The sequence below is a fragment of the Centroberyx affinis genome, unplaced genomic scaffold (assembly GCF_046629955.1).
Source record: "Centroberyx affinis isolate AG114_WGS23_722 - 3 ecotype Tasmania unplaced genomic scaffold, CSIRO-AGI_Caff_v1 ptg002065l_1, whole genome shotgun sequence".
Taxonomy (NCBI): domain Eukaryota; kingdom Metazoa; phylum Chordata; class Actinopteri; order Beryciformes; family Berycidae; genus Centroberyx; species Centroberyx affinis.
Window position 1 is genome coordinate 284,629 of NW_027280395.1, and position 21,325 is coordinate 305,953.

The 21,325-nt window shown below is 42.0% G+C and overlaps 1 protein-coding gene across 2 annotated transcripts in view; it reads right to left on the reverse strand.

Annotated features, from left to right (window-relative positions):
* Positions 1-21,325, reverse strand: part of LOC139654245 (A-type potassium channel modulatory protein DPP6-like) — a 128,348-nt gene that overhangs the window by 30,281 nt on the left and 76,742 nt on the right. For both annotated transcript variants that reach the window (XM_071531328.1, XM_071531329.1), the window contains 3 exons: positions 12,528-12,626; positions 1,231-1,325; positions 681-755 (listed from right to left, as the gene is read on the reverse strand). In XM_071531328.1, the coding sequence (XP_071387429.1) occupies positions 681-755; positions 1,231-1,325; positions 12,528-12,626 (269 nt within the window). The remainder of the gene's footprint in view (positions 1-680; positions 756-1,230; positions 1,326-12,527; positions 12,627-21,325) is intronic.

Here is a 21,325-nt window from a genome sequence, read left to right on the forward strand (position 1 = left end):
TTTTATATATTTTCTATTCATCTCAGGCAATAAGACAAGGTTACAAGGTTCTCTGCCAAACATCCTTCCCTTCACACACTAACAATGTGTACAAACTCTCTACAGCGACTCAGCGGTGCAGCAGAGAAAACACAGGATGAAGTAGATCCACAAACATTAGCCGACGAAATGATTAAATATATCTGGAACTACCTGGATTAGGAGCTGACATGCCAAAGGGCTCGTGGGTCACAGAGCTTTTCAAGCCCATCGCGTTCCTGCCAGAGGCCGGACGTAGTCACGGGACACTTTATTTCGTTTTACACATAAATGATAAATTCCCAGCCAACACTTTCATTCTTTCTTCTCTCCTTCTCTGGATCTCATCTCCCTCCCTGTGCGTGGGGCGCCGTGGGGATTTGTTTGTGTTTTCACCTCCCTCGCTACAGTTCCACTCGGCTGTGCTGGTCCCCGCCGCCATAGCTGACAGGCAGCGGTGTGCGACGGGCCTTTACACCCCACCATGATTACTTTCCCCACCTCCCCCCTCCCCCCCGGCTCCCGCTGCCTTCGCCGCAGTACGCGCCTCTGTCCCCCTCCTCCCCATCCCTCCTCCCTCCCCTCCCCTACCCTCCCCTCCCTGACATATTTGGCTGTCAGTTTGCTAATTCAAAAAACAAGCAAACAAATGAGAGGCTCACCGGCGCCACGTTGTAGGCCAGCAGCACATGCTTCATGTCGGGAGACACCTCGTACTTGCTGGCTTTGTACATTTCCTGAGAAGCGAAAGCAGACGGGGGGAAAAAAAAGACAAAAAAGATGAGACCTTTAACCATGCGTGGTATTTTTTCATTAAGCCGGTCTTTAAGTGACTGGGTTTGACGGATGGCTCAGCTCCCGAAGCAAACGGGAGACGCATTAATCTTTGCGGCGGTGCTTGCTGATTTGATGACGGACATAATGTTGTGTGTCGTCACCCAAGCCGCCGCAACACTGCCGCCGTATTTCATCTCAACATCTCTACCACATAACCAAAGCCCTGAGTGTTAACTAGGCAACGCACATCTCACAGTAATGAAGGATCATTTGAATAAGCTTTGTAATAAAAGAGCTTTGGGCGCTTTGATGTGCTGACACTACAAGAAAAGTTTTAATTTAATTCATGAGCAGCCATGGTCAGTTCTTTCAGTCCTGTGGTTGTGCTCAAGGAAATAAGAAAAAGAGAGAGAGAAAAAAAAAAAAAAGACTTACAAACTTCTTGTTATGCACCAAGACCGTTTTCTCATTTGTGTCGACGTTGAACTTGACGACGTCGCCATCGCGATTACGGTACAAAAGTTCATTACCTGCAGTGGGGGAGAGAGAGAGAGAGAGAGGGAGAGAGAGAGAGAGAGAGAGAGAATTTGACTGTTGATGGTCTTTATTGTAACATCTCACAACAAAACAGAGGAGGAAAGAGACTAAAATCATATTAAAAACTCAAGTCCCCAGTACCCCCCTGATCCCAAACCCCCTCACACACACACACACACACACACACACACACACACAAATAACAATATTTACAGTGCTGGCAGCCCTCACAGGTATAATCAACATTTAGATACAGACAGTCAACCTGCTTCTCCCTCCATACATATAAAATTTTGCAGCCCCCCAAACATTCATAAATGATACAATATCGCTCCTGAGAGAAAAATACATTCCACCCTAAAACGTGACCGTCCCCTTTCAGCTTTCCTACAGGGTGTGAGGGACCCAAACGCCTCACCTTGATCCTTCAGCAATACACCTACTGCACTTTTACAGACAGAATACACAATACGACAAGAATGAAGCTCCTTACACCGGAAGCTTCCCCCATCACGTCACACAGGACACTCGGCAAGTTCAGAACAAATGTAACCCGTTGACATGAGACAGAGAGAGAGAGAGAGAGAGAGAGAGAGTGTGAGAGAGAGAGAGAGAGACAGAGAGAGATCACTTACAAAGCAAGTTATGAAGTTGGTCCTCCAAAGTACTTACTAGTGTCAGAAGTCCCTTATGATGACCTTTCTATGCATATTCTGCAGATTTTTCCCAATTTTTGTTCTTTCCTACTTAGATATTCACCCTTTGGAAAAACATCACGACACCTGCTGCTATTATTATTGACTAAATAATTACATTTTCGAGGGCAATATCTTTTCTTTTTAGTGTTAAAAGGCGTAATCAATAATTTCTGACTATTATCAACCTTTATCGGCAGCCAAGGAAAGTTCAGCAACATCGTCAAGTCTCTGGCACAATGTACGGTGGCCTGGAATGGACAGAAATATAAAAGTGACAAAACAGGTTCTAAAACAGAGTAAGTAGGTGAGTTTTGGAAAGCTAGAAATCTCAGCACCTGGTAAAGTAATTGTTGAGTCATTGGTATTGATCATCAACCCACTGCAGATAGAATAAGGTCATTTTGTGCAATGGGACTGTAAAATCTGATTTAATGCACCTTTATGCTCCTAGTTAAAACTGACTTGAATGTTAACAGGGTAATATTTTTCCCCCAAAATAGATATATAGCGTTGTAATGTAACACTTCTACTAAATAAAAAAAAAAAGCCCTACAATCTCACGTACTCAGTGCCATGGAAAAGTTGCACCTTTCAATAGACCTGTACAGAAAACCTTGCCACTTGAGAAATTCTTTGAATAGAGCCATTATTTGACAGACATATGAAAGTTCATACAGCTCCTCATCCATCAGTCCTTTATCAGGGAAGGATAACTTTTACAGCTGCTGCCCCCTTTCACCTTCAATCTATCTGCACTCCTCCATCTTATTGCTTTACAGATCCATAGGCGCACGAGCAACCAGGCCATTTGGCGAGGTAATTAGAAACCAGAGATTGTTATGCAGAGTGTTCTCTATCTGCTAGCATATCTAATTGTCCATTAGAGGTGACAAAATTACCATCACAATGGCTTTAATTCAGGACGTGCTTGGGAGAGCAGTCTCAGACATTTTTAGATTGGCATAGCCAAACGCCCCCTCAACAGCTTTTGTCTCCTTGCTAAAAATCACCGGCATACTAACGAGGGGATAAAATGTGCCGCTTCTTGGAAATCTTCAAGGAAAATAAAAGGGAATCTCTTTTTTCGCCGCGCTCCATCGTTTTAGCTGGACTCTGTTTGGCACCTTGATAAACTGTCCACTTTCACATCTGTAATGGTAATCGCTGAGGACAGTGTGACCTTAGGTGCTTAATGAGTGGGGAACAGAAAGACAACATGGTGATCAATCACTGGTCAGGTGGATTGACTGCACTTTATTTTGATTCCTGATTCACTCAGTTTCCATCCATCCATAACGGGGCAAATTGCGGCTGCATTTTCAAACTCTGAGATCTGCGGCTCTTTGAGGCATCGTTTTCATCTTTATTCCTCACCGATTTGCTGATCTTCTTCTCCTTTATCCACATGCCCCAAGATACATCAGATATACCTCAGATCTCTCAAATCCTTCCCTTCACTGCCCTTTTTTAGCCCTCCTGCTGAGTTCATCATTTTAGACCTCCTTTTCACCTCTCCAAGTCTTTGTCTTCCACTCTTTCAAAGACCAAAAGCCATCTATTCTTTCACAGTACCCTAGGCATTATGCCTCCCCCTTCAATCTATCTCTTTCTCTCTCTCTTTCACTCTCCCTCTCTCTCTCTCTCCCCCCTCTATCTTCACTAGCTGTGCTTTAGCCCAGGGCGCTGTTTTCTCCTCTGATCTATACCTTTCCACAGCAGTATGTCTTATTAATACAGCCTCCTGCCCTGGGCACAGCCCTAACCCTGCCTCACTCCGGGGAGGCAGAGGGAGAGAGAGAGAAGGGGGGAGAGAGAAAGAGAGAAGTACAGAGCGACACAGAGGAGTGATAGAGAGAAAGACAGGTGCTGTAGTTCATATAATTCAGCTCCACGGATTTCCCTTTACAGACGCATATTCATGGAACAATCATTTACCATGGATGCTACCACTTAACCCCGATGCCTGCTCTGATCTTACCTCCTGGGGAACCTGGATTTTTCTATTACTTCAATGCTTCATTGTACTGTAGGCTTCATTAATGTTTCAACCAAGCCTCTGCAATATGACAGGTTCATTAAGGAGAAAGTGAGAATAGTGCAGATCGACTGGTCAATACCACTTCCAAGGAATAACGATTCCAGTAGTCTCTTGAAGTGAAATTACCTCCTAGCGCGCCGTAATTTCAAACGCTGCTAACTTCTCAATCTCCGTTCCCGCTCTTCTCATTCTTTTTTTTTTTTTTTTTAAAGATTTATTTTAGGCATTTTATGCTTTATTGATAGAGACAGTGTGAGAGAGAGATAGGAAAGTATGGGAGAGAGAGAGAGAGGGGAGGACATGCAGCAAATGACTGCGGGCCGGATTCGAACCCAGGTCACTGCGGGAAGGACTGAGCCTTACGGTACGGACTCTACTCGGTGATCCACCGGGGCGCCCCAACGCTCCTTTCATTCTTGAAGGCAGAACTGAGGCTAGTTCTTTCACCGCGTTCAGTGTTCTCCTTAGTGCTTTTTTGTCCTTGTGGAGAGGGTTTGACGCACTTCAAGAGAGCGCTGCAAGAGCCCTCAACAGCCACGGTCTGATAGAATAAGTAGTAGTAGGCTGATCAGTTGTATTACTTACGTAGAAAATGCCCACTCACGTTTCTTTTTTTTTTTTTGTCTCACATCAAGAGTGAGCGCTCATCACTCCGAAGCCTAAAATGTTGGCTGATGGGAGTAGAATAGGCTACTTAGAAATGCCCTCATGTACCTCGTCTTAAGAGACTCAATCTCCAGTCAGATTGTTTGGCTTCTTTATCTACACTACCAGTCAAAAGTTTGCACACACCTGATTGAATGTACTATGTTTTCCATTATCTTAACACCATTCTGAGCTTATGCTTAAATGCTTGAAATTTGTTTTCTTAGACAAATATAAATAGTGAAGTTGATCCTATGTATGAATTTCTTTCCAAAGCCTTTGCCTTTCCATCAAGGCAAAGGCTACTTTAAAGAATCTAAAATATAAGATAGTTTTGATTTGTTTCACACTTTTTTGGGTCACTGCATAATTCCATTTGTGTTATTTCATAGTTTTGATGTCTTTACTATTATTCTAAAACGTGGACAATAGTAAAAATAAAGACAAATGCGTGTGTATGTTACATACTATACAGCAAGAAAATACAAAGAGAGATAACCTGTGACGTCGGTACAGTAGCCACTGAGATACTATTGTAATGGTCCTAACCTCGTTTCTAACCTCCACATAATACATCACCGACTGATTACAAAGCGCGCGCTGACAGAGCGACTGAAAGAGGCTGTTCATATAGCTACTGTAGGCTACATCATTAGCCGTGAGGTGAGCTGAGGTTGCAATGTTAAGTTCTGGATAAAATGGGATTTTTCTTGTCGGTTCCAGGTCATTTGTCCACGCCGAAGGCTGCGGATGATGGCTGGCCTGATAAAAGCGACACAAGCTGCTAGGAGAGAATTATGGTGTCTGTCTGTGGCTAAATAAAACGAAGTCTCCAACACAGTAATACAGTCTTAAATCTCTGCCACCCTTTGGCTCAGATGTGCTATAAAAAAATAATATAGGTTCATAAAAAATTCACCAGAAGTTTTAATTAACCCCTCCGCAACCCCCCACCCCCCACTTCTGTATTTTCAGTAATTTGGTTTCATTTGTGTGTGCTTCTGAAAGGCAATTCCACATCATAGCCATGTGTATGTTTCTTTACTGCTGCAAAGCTGAAATCTGAATTATATTTCCGACCGACCTGATGAATGAACACGCAAACAAATGAATGGTAGAACAAACAAATGAGCGACAGAACTAAAGAATGAACTAGCTGACAAAATATTGAACCACCCAAGGCCGCTTCCAACCTGCCTCTGGCCAAGTTTCACGCTGGAAGTCATTTATGGTTATCAGGAATGACAATCATGGTGGCAACATCGCATAATAAATCTTTTTAGCACGCTCTTCCACTTCAGCAACACAGGGATGTTTATTTTTCTCTCTTATTATTTTGCTTTACTTTGACCTTGCATAGCTTGTGTCGCCAGAGGTGCAAGCAAAAGCACGTAATATTTGCATGGGGGATTCTTGGGGAAAAAATAAAAACGACTATGTTTGTGGATTGGCGTTAACAAAATTATCCAGCCAGGCTCTTGCTGTGAGGGAAAGCTCACAGCCTTTCTGCAATGTTACGTGAATACAGTTAAGCTTTGTATTCCCAGTGATAAGACTCCTAAAGTGAATTCGAAGGATTGTAAGTCTATTTCACGGATATGCCATGTGCGGTAGGAATTATATGGGTGGGGATTGTAGGCGCACTTGCTGGATATTCAACTGTACTAGTCTTCTATAGAGACTTGTTTGTCTAAACATAAAGCCAATTTAAAAGTCCCCCTTTGTGCATTTATCCTGCATCTATCCTGCGTCAACACTGCAGACAATTATTTCTTGAAGGTAAAACACTAAACCAACTAGTTACCATTCTTTGTAGCTGCTGACAACTAAGAAGAGAGTCTGAGGGACAAACTATTCCTTTGGCTAGTCAGTGTGTGTGGGTGTATGTGTGTTGTGTGTGTGTGTATTTGTATGTCCGTGTGTGTGTGGGCGGTCTCCTTCTGGTGTTAATTAGCACAACCCACCAGACAGAAATGTCAATCTCCGCCTCCGTCTTCCCACCTCTCTCCACGCTGGCAGAGGGGCAGTGACTCTAATCAAACAATAAATAACATTTTCCATTATAGGTGGGAGTGGGACAACTGTGTGAAAGATGTGCAGATGAAGCCATTGTAGGAGGTGTCCATCCTGCATGTGTGCAGATGTCTAACAACCTTATCAAACCAGTGGTTGTGTCCTCTGCAGGCAGAAAAAAAGATTGGCTTTCTGCACTAATATGTGGGACTCCAATGGAAGAAGAAGAAAAGAAGAAGAAGAAGAAGAAGAGGGAGAATAAGGACAAGAAGAAGAAGATGAAGAAGAGGGAGAAGAAGAAGAAGAAAGAGAAGAAAGAGAATAAGGACAAAAAGAAGAAGATGAAGAAGAGGGAGAAGAGAATAAGGACAAGAAGAAGAAGATGAAGAAGGGGGAGAAGAAGAAGAAGAAGAAGAAGAAAGAGAAGAGAGAGAATAAGGAAAATAAGAAGAATAAGGACAAGAAGAAGAAGAAGGAGAAGGAGAAGAAGGAGGAGGACAAGAAGAAGAACAACAACAACAACAATAAAAACAACAACAATAACAACAACAGTAGCAGTAGTGAAGAAAATAAATAAAATAAAACCAGCATGGAACATGATAGTCAAAGGTGTTTTTGTCCAGTGATATGAGGCACAACACTGATTTCAGACCGTCTCAGATCCTGAGGCAGGGTGTTTCAAAGCCTTGGGGTCCTGACAGCGAAATCCCTGACAGTCACGTTCTGCGTTTAGCCTCGACCCTGGAACTGCCCAGAGTGTCCTGCCTGAGGTCCTGAGGCTGCACTCCGGCTCATAAGGGGTTAAAGGGTCTGAGTTGTAGCTAGGGGCAAGGCCTTTGTGAGCTGTAAAAATGATCAATAAAATGTTGAAATCAAACCGACAGCTAAGCGAGGTAAGGATGCCAAAATGGGTTTCTTCTCATCGTCCTTGTCGAAAAGCCTTGCACAGTATGGAGTCGTGCCACGGCTTGTCGGTTAAGGCTTCAGAGATTCCTTAGGTGGAAAAAAAACACAGGACTGAACAGAACCAGCGTTTTGGAATGCCACTCAAAAACCTGGATGAAACGTGACATCTAAGTTTTTAGACGCTGCCTTGACTTTATCTGCTAAGGAGCCAACAGACTGACGAATTTGTCTCGAGGTGCACTGAGGCAATCGCACAATTCCCAAAGTCTGCTTCCGTTCTGCATTACTGCATCAGCCACTCTTCCCTATTCTTTCCTGGGTGTTATAATTCAGAGAGCGAAATCCGTGTGTTGTGACATGCTTGTATCTGTCAAAACACTTGTTGTCAGAACATTGCTTGTGCCTTCTGACGTTTGAAAAATTTGACTTTTTAAAAACAAGTCCTCTCAGATAGAGCATCAGTCTGCTTGCAGTAAAAAGTGGGCCATCTCCAGAGGTTATGTATGTAATAAATGTTAGCAATTTAAAAAGATGATTGGCTGTGGCTCTGGATGAACACTGGATACTAACAGTGAGTGTATGGGCTCATTTGATATGACTCATTGGTAAGAAAAAAGATCCATTGCAGGAACTCCATTAACAAATGAAGTTAAACATCATCACTCACGTTGTGTCATGGGAGCACAGCTATGCAAAGTCAATACGGGAGGGAGACAACTGCCTAATCTTCTTGAAAATGATTGCTTTACATAAACATGAGAGATGAGAGGTTGTGCATCATTCAGAAACGAGGTAATTCTCTAAAATGCACACACATAGACACAAACAGACAAAACAAACATCACTCTGCTGCACTCTCATCTAAATCACAGTCACAAGTCCCTCTCAAAGTCAAAGCGATAACACTGGCACTTAGTAGTCCTAATCGTTTGCCTGTTCACTTGCATCCGCTTGGCGAATGGCTCCCCCTTCAACATGTTTAACAAACACCAGTGAGACTAGAGGCATCCTAGGGCGGAGGAGAAGAAGAAGAACGCGGCCATTAAAATGGCAACCAGCTGCTCGGAGCGCTGCATTGTGTCCCGCAGGGCTGACTTCACCTCGGTGGTGAGAGAGTGATGTTGATGCCATGTCTGTTTGATTCAGACTGAGCGGTAAAAATAGGCATATGTGGGATATCACCAGAGTCTGTTAACTGTGCAATTACCTAACCGGCGAGACTTCTAATGACAGCTTCAGGACACGCTCAGAATACTGATGGAGAGCGCTTATGGCACAGCGAAGGAGTTTATGGATGTGATAGTAGATACATCACCAACTTAAAATGATGATCCATGGGTGACATGGGCGGAGATTACAATCTTTATGAGCAGCTACGTAATGAGAATTACGCTTAACTATATGCTTAAGCTGATGCTGCTGGAGTTGGACAAGACCGAAATAGCATAAGGAAGGAATTCTCCCTCTTAAAATAGGCTAATATATGACCATTAAGGAGTGTAGAGGTAATATTCAGCGTGTCTCCCAGGAATTGATTGATGGGTGGAGGAAGCCAGGGAGGGGGAAAACATAAAATCAGGCTAAATTAGGTTTAAAAAATTCAATTTCAGCGCCTGTCCAGGAAAGGCATAATTGCAAATCTTATAGAAGACAGCTCAGAGAGCCTGCAGTTTGGTACATGGCCAGGTCCAAGTAAAAATGACATACTAACAAAGACGAAGTAATCAGCTGATATTGGATCTCTACACACTCTCTCTGTCTCTCTGTCTGTCTCTCTCTCTCTCTCTCTCTCTCTCTCTCCTTCTCTCTCTTAAACCCCCTCCCCACCTTGTCAGCTGTATCTAATGATAGACTAAAAATACCTCCAGATCAAGACTCATACTGTCAACACCACAAAAAGCGAGAGACAGCAGAGTGGGCTGCTTTCTAATGACACGTCTCATGTCATGGCTGCTGCTGCTACTGTGTGTATGCAATATATAGTATATATAAAAAAAAAAAGATCTACCTCTCTCTTCAGCTCTTATTTCCTTTCTATTTTCTCCATCATACATGATAAATCTCAGGTCACAGGAATATTTTGTTAGTGACCCCCACACTGCTTACTGCTGGTGGCTTGTAATGATCAACCAATTTAAGCGTATTCAAATTGCTATTAATGAACACCAATAAGCAAATCAAAGCGACATTAATGCAGCCGCTCTGTTGCTGACAGAAACATGCAGCTACTGTATTCACTGCTTGATGTTTCACACAGAGATGTTTCACTGAAAGCCATGATTTTAGATCGCGGGAACAGCTGTGAGCTTCCAGATGTGTACAGTACGACCGCAGCAGTTTGTGACGTTTGCCGAGGCTCGTTCATGCGCGATGGATTTGTTTGCGTTTTTTCTGGGTCACAGCGAGTAACGGCGGCAAATCGGCCACAGGAGAGACGGTTCGTCCTTAAGCACATATGGGGACCTGTGGGTAAAACAAACGCTGAAATTAGGCTAGACAATTACCCAGATCATAAGCTGAGATCCAGAGGAATGCCATCTTCCCGCCTCAGACTGAACAGCAAAACACTAATATACTGAATACCGGTTTTTAGCTTTCTAATTATATACACAATAAAAAAAAATCACATCAAGGAGGGTAGGCTTGTAATTTAAAGGATTTGAGACCAGCTGCAGCATTTCTAGGAGCCGTCTTAGATGGCGTGATTGGAGGAGACAGTTTCATTGGGCACGAGAGAAGACAAAATCCACCTCATTAATCCTTCAGCTGTACAAAACCCTCACATCATCGAGCTGTGATCATTTCCTTCAATGCGGCACCGAGACGTGCGAGAGCGGATCCAGTCACCGAGCCGCTGTTTTACCTTGATAGAAATAAAGTATATAATTTTCTTTCATTGGCTCCCTGCGGTGCCGTCAATGTTTATACTGTCACAGCCCCGCTATCAAGAAACAAGCTTTTGAAATCCTGGTGATAAATTGTAACAGCAGCAGCGTCCACACACACCACCATTGATCAGAGAAAAATGAGGGTTATAGTTACAGGTAATTGGGTAGCTATTGAAGCACATAGAATAAATCGTTTGTGGGAATGTCAGACCACAAGGACACACACACACACGCGCACACACACACACACACACACACACTCACACACACACTCACACACACACAGAAAGTACAGAAACACACACTTTTACAAGGGGCAAACAGAAGAGAGACAGAGGCAGTGAGAGAGAAAGAAAGAAAGGAAGAAACAGAGAGAGAAAGAGGAAGAAAGACAGAACAAAAAGACAGACAGAATGAAAGAAAGATAGAATGAAAGAAAGATAGAACGAAAGAAAGGCAGAATGAAAGAAAGACAGAATGAAAGAAAGATAGAACGAAAGAAAGATAGAACGAAAGAAAGAAAGACAGAATGAAAAACAGTATGACAGAATGAAAGAGAGAAAGACAGAATGAAAGAAAGACAGTATGACAGAATGAAAGAGAGAAAGACAGAATGAAAGAAAGACAGTAAGGCAGAACCAAAAGAAAGATAGAACAAAAGAAAGGCAGAATGAAAGAGAGAAAGACAGAATGAAAGAAAGACAGAAAGACAGAACCGAAAGAAAGATAGAACAAAAGAAAGGCAGAATGAAAGAAAGAAAGATAGAACGAAAGAAAGACAGAACGAAAGAAAGATAGAACGGAAGAAAGAAACACAAAAGAAAGAAAGAAAGAAAGACAGAAAGCAAGAACAAAAGAACAAAAGAGCGAAAGAAAGAGCAAAAGAAAGAAAGAAAGAAAGAAAGAAAGAAAGAAAGAAAGACAGAAGAAGAACCACACTTTCACTGTTCACATTGCATCACTAATTGGCCTATCTGTGAGAAATGGCCTCCTATTATTCAGCTATTCAGGGAAAACTGTTGACAACTCTGGATCCACACACTGATGATTAACTGCTCCACATGAAAATACACAACCAGTGGTAATAAGCTAAGTAATTCCAATATGATTCCAGGGTGTAATGATATGTAAAAAAAAAAATCATATTGTCATTATATTAGTAAATATTGTGTTTGCAATTTGAATTGCGATGTGATGCACATTTGAGTTAACATCTCTTATTTCCTTGTTACAAGGCTAAATGCAGATGTTACTAGAAAAACAACATTAGTAGAAATATACCATAACAACTGAAACCATTTGGGCTATTTTCAAAAGCTTAATTACTGTATCTGGCATAAGCACTCAACAACTGCTGAAAAAAAATGAATATATATCCTTTAAGAGCTTAAAATATTCAATTATTTTATTAGCAATCACTATTTATGAAACATCTTTCAAAATAAAAGGCATTACAAGGCATCAGATGTTGAAGCTTAACTTGTGATGCATTTGAACTTGATTCTTGGTATTTAGTCGCTATGTATTCTTCATACTCTCTCTCTGCTGTTGTTTGAGGTGTTAAAAACAAGTTGGTTGTGTAGTTTCGTGGTGTCGCCACAACTGTCTGACTATTTCTGAGTTTGTGATCCGTCTGCTCCCCTGCATCCAAAACACTGCCAAGCCACTGAGGTCCAAATTCCTCTTCGGGACCAAATCATCCTCATTCACTGTAACTTGTTTGTCTCCCGATCTGGCTGTCATGTCACTCTGACTGGCTTCTGATTGGTTAACTGGTAAGGAGGCCTCTAATTGGCCAACAAGTCAACATCAGTTCTGCATATGCCTAATGCATGGAAAATGCAGAGTGCGATTTCGAACAGATGCGTTTCAGTTCAAAATCTTTATTGATTGTTATTGTTCAGTGTGTGAAGGGGAAGCCTTATGCGGTTTGGATATTGCAGATGTTCGAATCCAATTTTAATTCACTTAATTGTGCAGCGATGTGTGTTTCAGTGGGATACTTACTGCTTATCCACTTGGCGTTGGGTTCATGGACCTTGAAGTCTTTCCTAAAGATGTCTCCAACAGTCACCTTGCCCTTCAGTGCCAGGCTGTCATCCTCCCCTGCAACACAAACAACCAAAACACTGATTAACATAAAGGAAATTGAAATTGAAAAACAGTGTTCAGAGCAATTGCAGAAGGGCTCGCATAGGCTATAGTTACATTTTACATTTTAGGCTTTCATCTGGATCTCTTATCCGGAACGACTTTCAGTGAGTGCAACCGTAGAATAAGCTTAAATTCCTAGATCACCAAAATTAAGTGTAATTTAACGGTGCAAGGGTCAGAGCCACAGTGCCGTGAAAATATTCCTCTGACACTAGAATGAACATGTGAGAGTGAGGTACGAGGAAAACATATCAAACAAGGTAAAAGCACCCCCCTCCCCCCCTTTTTTTTTGGTTTGTTTGTTTGTTTTTTTTTTGTTAAATTATCTATAAACCATATAGGTACAGCTGAAAAAGAAAAACAGTAAAAACAGTAGACAAAATTGTGAATATGATTGTATACGTTGCTGAAACTGAAATAAAAACTAAGTTAAAAAAAACAAAACAAGGTAAAAGCAAACATGTTGCCCCCACGCATGATGCAGTCATGTTTAGGCTAGTCATTTAAAATGATGTTACCCAATGCTTATATAGTACAGAGTGTGATGTTTGTCCTGACCCTGTGTGCGTCATGTCTCAGACAACACTGACTGAATTTTGACTGAACCTGTGGAGATGATGCAACTCGCCGTTACATTTGCACCTATTACGCTAATCGGTGTAATTTGAAAGGATGTGTCAATCGGACTTATGTGTAAGAATAAGGGCCTTTCAAATTTCAATAATTTGATCTTAAATTATAGCGTCTCCATTAGGCCAATCAGCACAATGTTTCTAAAAAAACAGAACAGTGCCAACATGCATCATCCCTCCATGTATCGTCAGTGCTATCTGAGATATTATTTTATCTTCAGGCCCATCTGTCTATCTTTTAATCAGCAGAACACAGCGCCAAAATGCATCATCCCTCCAGGTTTTGAAAAAATCTGACTAGCGATGTCTGAGATATCACACTGAAGTTCAAAATTTTGACCTTTAATTACAGCCTCCCATTGGACCAATCAGTGTAATTTTTTAAACACCAGAACACAGAGTGAAGACGCATCATCCCTCTAATTTTCATCAAAATCAAACCACCGGTGTCTGAGCTTTCACCTGAGATATGGTTTGATGGACGGACGCCCAGGCAGAGCCCGATCCATAGTCCAATAAGAGCTAAGGAGGGATGTGGAAACGATTTTTTAGAGCAATTACGGGGAGCGTAGAGGAGAGGAGATGTGATTCAGTGAGGAGAGGGTAATGTAAGGAACTTGTTGAAAAGACGAGTTTTCAGCCTATGAATGGAGATGGAGAGTAACTCTGTTCTGACGGGGGAGGAGAGGTCATTGCACTATTGGACAGCTAGGAATATATGAGTGAAACGCTGCTACTTGAGGCTGTAATGGCACAATACTGTCATATCAATGTGGGATGCTTAAGACGAAAAGGTTCATTATCTCAAAGCAAACTACTGGCTTGTATTGGAAGCAAGAATCACATTATGCAACGTTCCATTTGAGCAACTTTACTAACTTTAGACACTAAAAAAACACTGTTTTGGTCAAAATCAAAATCGAATAATATTTGGTGTTATGAAGAAAAAAAAAGTATCTTGCGTTGTTGGCAAAGTGAAAACAGAAACCGAGAGAATATATATTCTCCTTTCGACACATTTTGATCTCCCACTGCATCTTTACAACTTGCTCCTGCGGGGCCGTGTCGGTTCACCTTTCAAATAATGAACAGTGCAGCTGAGACAGAGAGGGAAAAAAAATGAATACTTGAGTTAAATAACAAAGAAGCGCACCATCATCTGTCCCTCTGGGCTCTGATTAAGAGCAGCGCAGCCTCTGATCATCAGAAAAGACTTTTACATTTACTCTGGGTGCCTAGTGCAATTCATTTCAGCCTAATTTCATCCATCAACACTCGCTCACTCCATAATATGACTCATTTCACCTCTATATGCCCGGTGAGAGGCGAAAAGCAAAAAGCAATATCTGATTTGCTTTTCTGTCTTTAGTGGAAGTGTTTTCACTCTGAAATTACATTTTGTGAAGTTTCATTTAGTCTGACAACAGTTTTTAAGAAGCAAACCATGGCATCTGACAGATGAACAGAACATCCTGTTAAACTCTCAACTGGTAGACTTACATTTACATTTTACATTTAGCCCTTAGTTTCCCAGAGCAATACGTTTGGACCGGTTCAATCAAACTGCAATGTGTTTCTCCTTTAGTCTGGTCTGTTTGGACAGGTGAGAACAATGCCATTCCAACTCGGGTGGCACCAAATAACCGAGACCGTCTGAAAAAGCGAGTCTTGGTCTGCTTCCAAGACTATAGCGTGGTTTGTTACAAGTGAGAACGTAATCGTACCAACTACAGGAAACAACCCCAAAACATCTGGTTTTCTGAACATGTAGATCATTTTTCAGCTGTTGATCCAGATGGTTTTATGGGTATAAGGATGGATATTGACATGATTTGACTCTCCCACTCCCCCACTGCCAAAATCTTTAATCTTGCAGGATGACCGGTCACCAAAACTCTCTCCAATAAACGAGTGACTTGTGAGTCACGTGACTTTTGTTTACAAGTCCTGATACACTTGTATTCAGTTAATCTTGCTTGATTTTGAATCCCTCCACTAGGCCACTCTGAGGACACGCTGCCACTGACAGTTTCTGGCTGGAACGACTTGGGGAGTTATTTTTCATTTGCGAACTGACTAGACATACGCTGGAGACAAGATCAGAGAAAACAAACTTGGTATGATGTCCTTCTGCCCACTCAACATTGCCCATTAAAATGGCTGGAATATTTCCTTTATAGTAAGCTTCTCAAGCTCCTCAAGCTTTCTATGCCAACAGCAAAAATATATATTCATGCATCTTCAGCTGTTATGCACGCTGGGCTAATAGCCATTTAAGAGGCCAGAGAGAGTGATGGAGCCGGGCTGCGACAGACGGGAGAGAGAGAGAGAGAGAGAGAGAGAGAGAGAGAGAGAGAGAGAGAGAGAGAGAGAGAGAGAGAGAGAGAGAGAGAGAGAGAGAGAGAGAGAGAGAGAGACGGGCAGGCACAGAAGAACCTGGCTGCCAAGAGAAGAAAGAGTGTGTGTGTGCACTGCGACTCAGGAGAAATAGAAAGTGAAGAACATTTCCTTCTCTCCTGTACCAAGTATGAACACATCAGGAACACATACTTTTCAAAAATCTCTGAAAGAATAGAAAACTTTCAAAATCTCAGTATCAAGTAGAACTCTGTGTTCAGTATATGATGTCATGCCATAATCTGAGAAACACATCAACTCTGTAAACTCTTCTTTAACTTTGCTTTTTTGTAATCATCACTGTTATTGTTGTTACCGTCCAGAAATATTCTATGTGATGAATCTGTATATTTAATATGCAGTTTAATATGCATTTTATTTTACTTTATTTCTCATTTATGTTTGAAACTGTGCTTTGAATTTTGAGAGAGAGAGAGTGTGTGAGAGAGAGAGAGAGAGAGAGAGAGAGAGAGAGAGAGAGAGAAGGAGGGAGAGAGTAAACATTGGCGGAGGCCACATGCTGAAAAGGATTTACTAATAAATGTTTTTTCTCAGTACTGTAAGAATTGCTGGAATTTACCTGCTACATTTCAACCAGAATGGAGGAAAGACAGGAACACAGAAGCACATATCTGATCCTCAAACAGCCATAAACCACCAGTCATCAGCACTGCAGGGGGGGTGAAAATACTAGACATAAAGTGCATACTAGGGTTCAACTGGTATGGATTCTTGCCAGTGCTGATATATTTATTTTTTTATGGAAGCTGCTGATAGCTGTTTTTTTTTTTTTGCTGATATCCAATATCTTAAAATCTGACAATTTTCATGCCAAAAATGACCAGGATTCAGCATTTTCCCGAGAATTTTATTCTTGTCAGGGCGGAAAATCCTCTGAAACTTCATTTAGAGCATCATGGGACATGAAAACTCCACTGAAACCCAGCTTAATGAAATAATTTTAGGTTTAGCAGCAGCTCTTTAAGGCAGGGAGACCCACCGCACCTATTCAACAGTAGTGGGTGAACTGTGTGATATATTAATGTCTTTACATGAAGAATTAATTAACAAAAAATAAACATTACTGAAGAATTAATTCAATAGAATGTGCAAAGAAAGTGAAATTTCACTACAGGTTTTATAGACTGTTATAGACAGTTTTTACAAAACTGCAGGCAGGGAGGAACCTCCATCATGTTAACAACACTGACTGGCTGATATCCAATTTTCCATTAAACACCATTATTATCAGTCTAACCCTAGTGTTATGACAGAGGCACTCTAACCACTAGGCCACCCTGACGCCATAAAGAATAGCTCAAAGTTGTTTTTTTCCCCCGCTGTAAACCTTAACTGTGACCAAGTTCCCTAATATTAATCTGACACATGCCTTAATCCATGTGTCGCAGCTGTCTGAGGAATCATCTTTAAAAAAGGCAGATAGATGGGAGGAGAGGTTCAGACGGTGGTTGACAGCACAGAATGACACTAAACATCTTCCTCTTGCCATGTTAACACCATCCCACCGCGCCGCTGGGGACAGAAAAACAGTTTAATGTCAGTTGCTGGAACAGTGGAACAGATCCCAAGTACTGGATGTGATCATAAGAGTCTGAGATCTTACTGCAGGAAAAAAAAAAAAAAAATCTAAGTGCAGCATTCACATTTCAAAGAAAGCCCCAAGTGTATCTAAAAATATGAATCGACAGATCATGGGAAATCGTGATAAATTACCGTGTCCAACGCAGTCTTGGATTCTTGTTATATGCGTTTCCATTTCAGGCATTTAACTCAAACTCTGTCTTGGTTTGGCTCAAGAGCACTTCAACAGGATAGAGTGGCTGTTATTGGGACTGAACATGGGACCTTTCCAAAACAGGACACTCCACCTAGCCACTACTAGGCCAACCAGCCATTCATTCTTTACATTTGCTTTTCTCTATCAAGTATATTTCTATAGGTCTTCATCACACAGGGAGTCTCAAAGGACTTTACAGAGATCTAACTAAACTAGACTAAACTAGACTACAGTATGCAAACCACAGAAAGAAAGAAAATATAAAACACCTTTCAAGGCGTCTAGCGGGTGCATCACTTGAGCTTTGAATATGATTATCAGTCACTAGACTGTGCAGGCTGAGAGGAAATGTAATATCTTCTGTAGAGCACTTAAGCTGCTGCTTCCTATGAGATGAGTTCAGGAGATAAATACTGACTTTGCAACGACTGAACCGTCGCTACCGGACAGACTTACGGGTTGTACACGGAGGCAGTCATTAGATAAACAAAGTGATAAACAAGTGGGCAATGCATATCTGAACAAGTTTACATTTACATTTTGGACATTTCGCTGAAGCTGTTGAGGTCCTTTCAGATGGAGGAGCGGATATTTGCGAGGGGCAGTAACCGCTCCAGAGGAGGGAGAAAGCTCTTCGCGCGGTGGAAGGCAGGAAGTTGCCGTAGCAACGTAAACAAAAAAGCATACACATCATACCCATCATCCACTGCCAAATCTATTTGTTTACAATGATAAACAAAGATCATGAACACAGATTATGACAGATTATGTTTTATCGCGCAATTGCAGGCAACATACTACCTAAGATACAAGATACGAGATCTAAGATACAATATACTGACTGATAACCGACAATTTTTTCGCCCTCCCCACCCAAGGAGTATCTAAAGAGGGTAAAGTCAGATACGTCAATGTGCATGAGCTTTAACTGTAGACAAACTCTAAAGCCTGCAGCACAATTTGTACGGAAGCGGATGGGAAGTCCATACATGATTTATTTATGCTCTTTTTTCCTGTGCCCCCCCCCCCTCTTTTTAGGGCTTTGTTCTGTTTTTGTGACTGGCTCTGTGCCCCCCCATGTCTCTGTATTTGTTAGATGTTGTTTCCAATCTTTGTATGTGTACAGGCTGTGGAAACAAATTTCCTCTAAGAGGACAATAAAGAATCTATCTATCTATCTCTGAGTTTTTGAAGCCTGAGTTTCAAACACGTTCTACCTTGGCAATGACACCGACAGTCATTTGTTATTTGGTTTACTAGCTGATGTTTAGGGTGTTTTCATAGCTACATTTTGATCGAGGAATGTTATTTTTCGGATGTGACTGTCATTCACTGCATTCAACTACTGTCATCGCCAAGGTAGGATGCATTTGAAACTTTAGTATAATCTTTGTTTACAAAATAGTTTTCATTTTGAGTAATTTTGAGGATGACTTCAACAAATCATCTTCATTAATGAAATATTGACTAATAGAATGCAGGGAGCAAATTGTTTTTTTTGTTTTTAAATGAATCATTTTGCATTTTGGAAGTAAACCCTTAATTTTCACAGCGGTTGATGTGATGGTGATCTGGCTCAGTAACCGATTGGCTTCATGCCAATTCGTTGTGACTGTTTCCGTTAGGCAACACAGAATTAAAGCGTCCTGATCCTCCTGCAGTTTCCATGAGCTGTCACCCTGTCAGTCAGCCTGACATCCCTCAGTCTGAGAAATACCCAGACAGCAGCAGCGAACATCTGACCCAGTTGTATTGATGTAGAGAACAGAGCAACCACTTAGCAACATGGACCTATCAGTTACAGCAGAGGGAGGTTGTCAGAGAAGCAAAGGAGAAGGAGAGAGAAACTCTGTGTGTGTGTGTGTGTGTGTATGTGGTGTTTGTATGTGTATGCTGTATGTGTGTGTGGGCGGTAAGGGTACGTGGGGTTGGTGGGGGGTGAGAACAAAGTGCTTGTCAGGAGCAGTTAGAAACTGGCTGCTCTGTCTGGCAGGGGAACATCCATCAACAAACCCTCCTAAGTGAGTGGAAGGAACATGCTATCCCATAACTCCTCACATGGGCTACATTGCTAGTTTGCTCGCCTATTTTCCCATTATGTATATTTAAAGCAACAAAGCTGTGTTGAACGCAGCAAAAGCAAAAAGACTGCTAGATGTGAGATGTTAAAACAAAAAAAAAATCCACCCCAGGACACTTAAACTCTGTTGAAAAACAGCTACTGGCGATGTACTGTATCTTCTGGCTCCATTTTGTTGTTTGGTGGTGTATTTTTCTTATTTCTGCAGATAACTGGCCAAACACAGACAACATGATGTCAAATTTCGTCTGTATTTCCAGCAGCTACAATGGAGTTTGAAAAAGTTTCAGCGATCTAAAACATCGACTGTAAGCATCAGGTTTTGGTGTCAGTCCCTCAGAATCAAAGAGCAAGGGGCTTCTTTATAGACTCACCGTTTTTCACCGACATTCAACAATCACACAGACAGAAATCCATTGTAGAAGAGGCAGACAGACCAATTTCTACAGTAACCACAGCTTGCATCTTTGCGGATCTGTGGTCAGTAGGGTGTGAAGTACAACGCCCTCTTCAATGGCTTTTTTGGCACCGTTCTCCCTCCAATCTCACGTTTTTTGGCTGGAAAAACTAACTATGCTATTGCTCTCTCCGCCTACACATACACTGAATGTAGAAAAAATCAGGGACACTTACACTGATGAGGTGAATCCAGGTAAAAGCCATTATCCCTTATTGATTTCCCTTTTTAAATCTACACCAATCACAAAGGAGGAAATGTAGATAAAGAGCAGCGGACGAGTTAAGAGAAGGATTTTTAAGCTTTGGCACGATTGAGATGCGGATTGTGCAAAAGAGGCTGCAACTCAATATCAGGAAGATGTCCCTAATATTTTCTACACTCAGTGTGTGCAGCGGAAAAGTAGGAAATCACAAACTGAAGTAGAAATAGATGAGGCAGGTTGAGGGAAAGCGGGTTCACCAAAAAAGTAAATTACTTTACATTACAAAATCACTCCCGGAATGCACTGAAAATCACAGACTGATGATATATAGCAGTGTAAAATTACCCAAGGCTGGATTTTTCCTTTAACTTAATGAGTAAAAAATATATTATTCCACATTCCAGGGATTCAATCTACTGCCCCTCTAGAATAAGATAAAAAAAACTGCAAACATACATGCACAAACATAAAACACTGTCCTTGAGGAATGGTTTATGAAAAAATGGCAGAAGCCAGGAGATTAGCCAAAGCCGGGATATCGCCCAGCCCATCGTCCGGAAGCTCTTCTCTGTTGCTCAGGATATCTAATTAATTCACACCATGTTTCAAAAGCCTCATTTTATGAGGCAGGAGGATATTTTTTAATATCTCAGTGTTTACCAAATAGCCTCCACAAACAGCTCCGGTAATGGGCAGTGGGCTGGAGGCCTCCGCGCCGCCCCAGGGACTCGGCTCACGTCGGCACTTGGAGCGGAACAGCAGTTCTGCTCGAGCGCACCGGGTCGGCGCGGGGAGGGTGCGGATTAGGGCGAGGTGCGAGCCGGAGACGCCACCTGCCCCGGTCTCCGCACACCGCCTGGCTCCCCCCGCTGGCCCGCCTTGTTTGGGACCTGGCACATTGAACAGCCAGAGTTCATGCGAGTCCACAACAAACACGCCGGGACAGGAACAGGTCACACCTCGGAGGTGACGAGGCGGGTTTAGGCCTCGCTGCTTTGACATCTGCCGTTGCGCTGAGGTCTGCGTCGGCGGTACCCCTCTCAGACATCCATCCAGATCCCCGGGGATTATGTGCGAAAAAC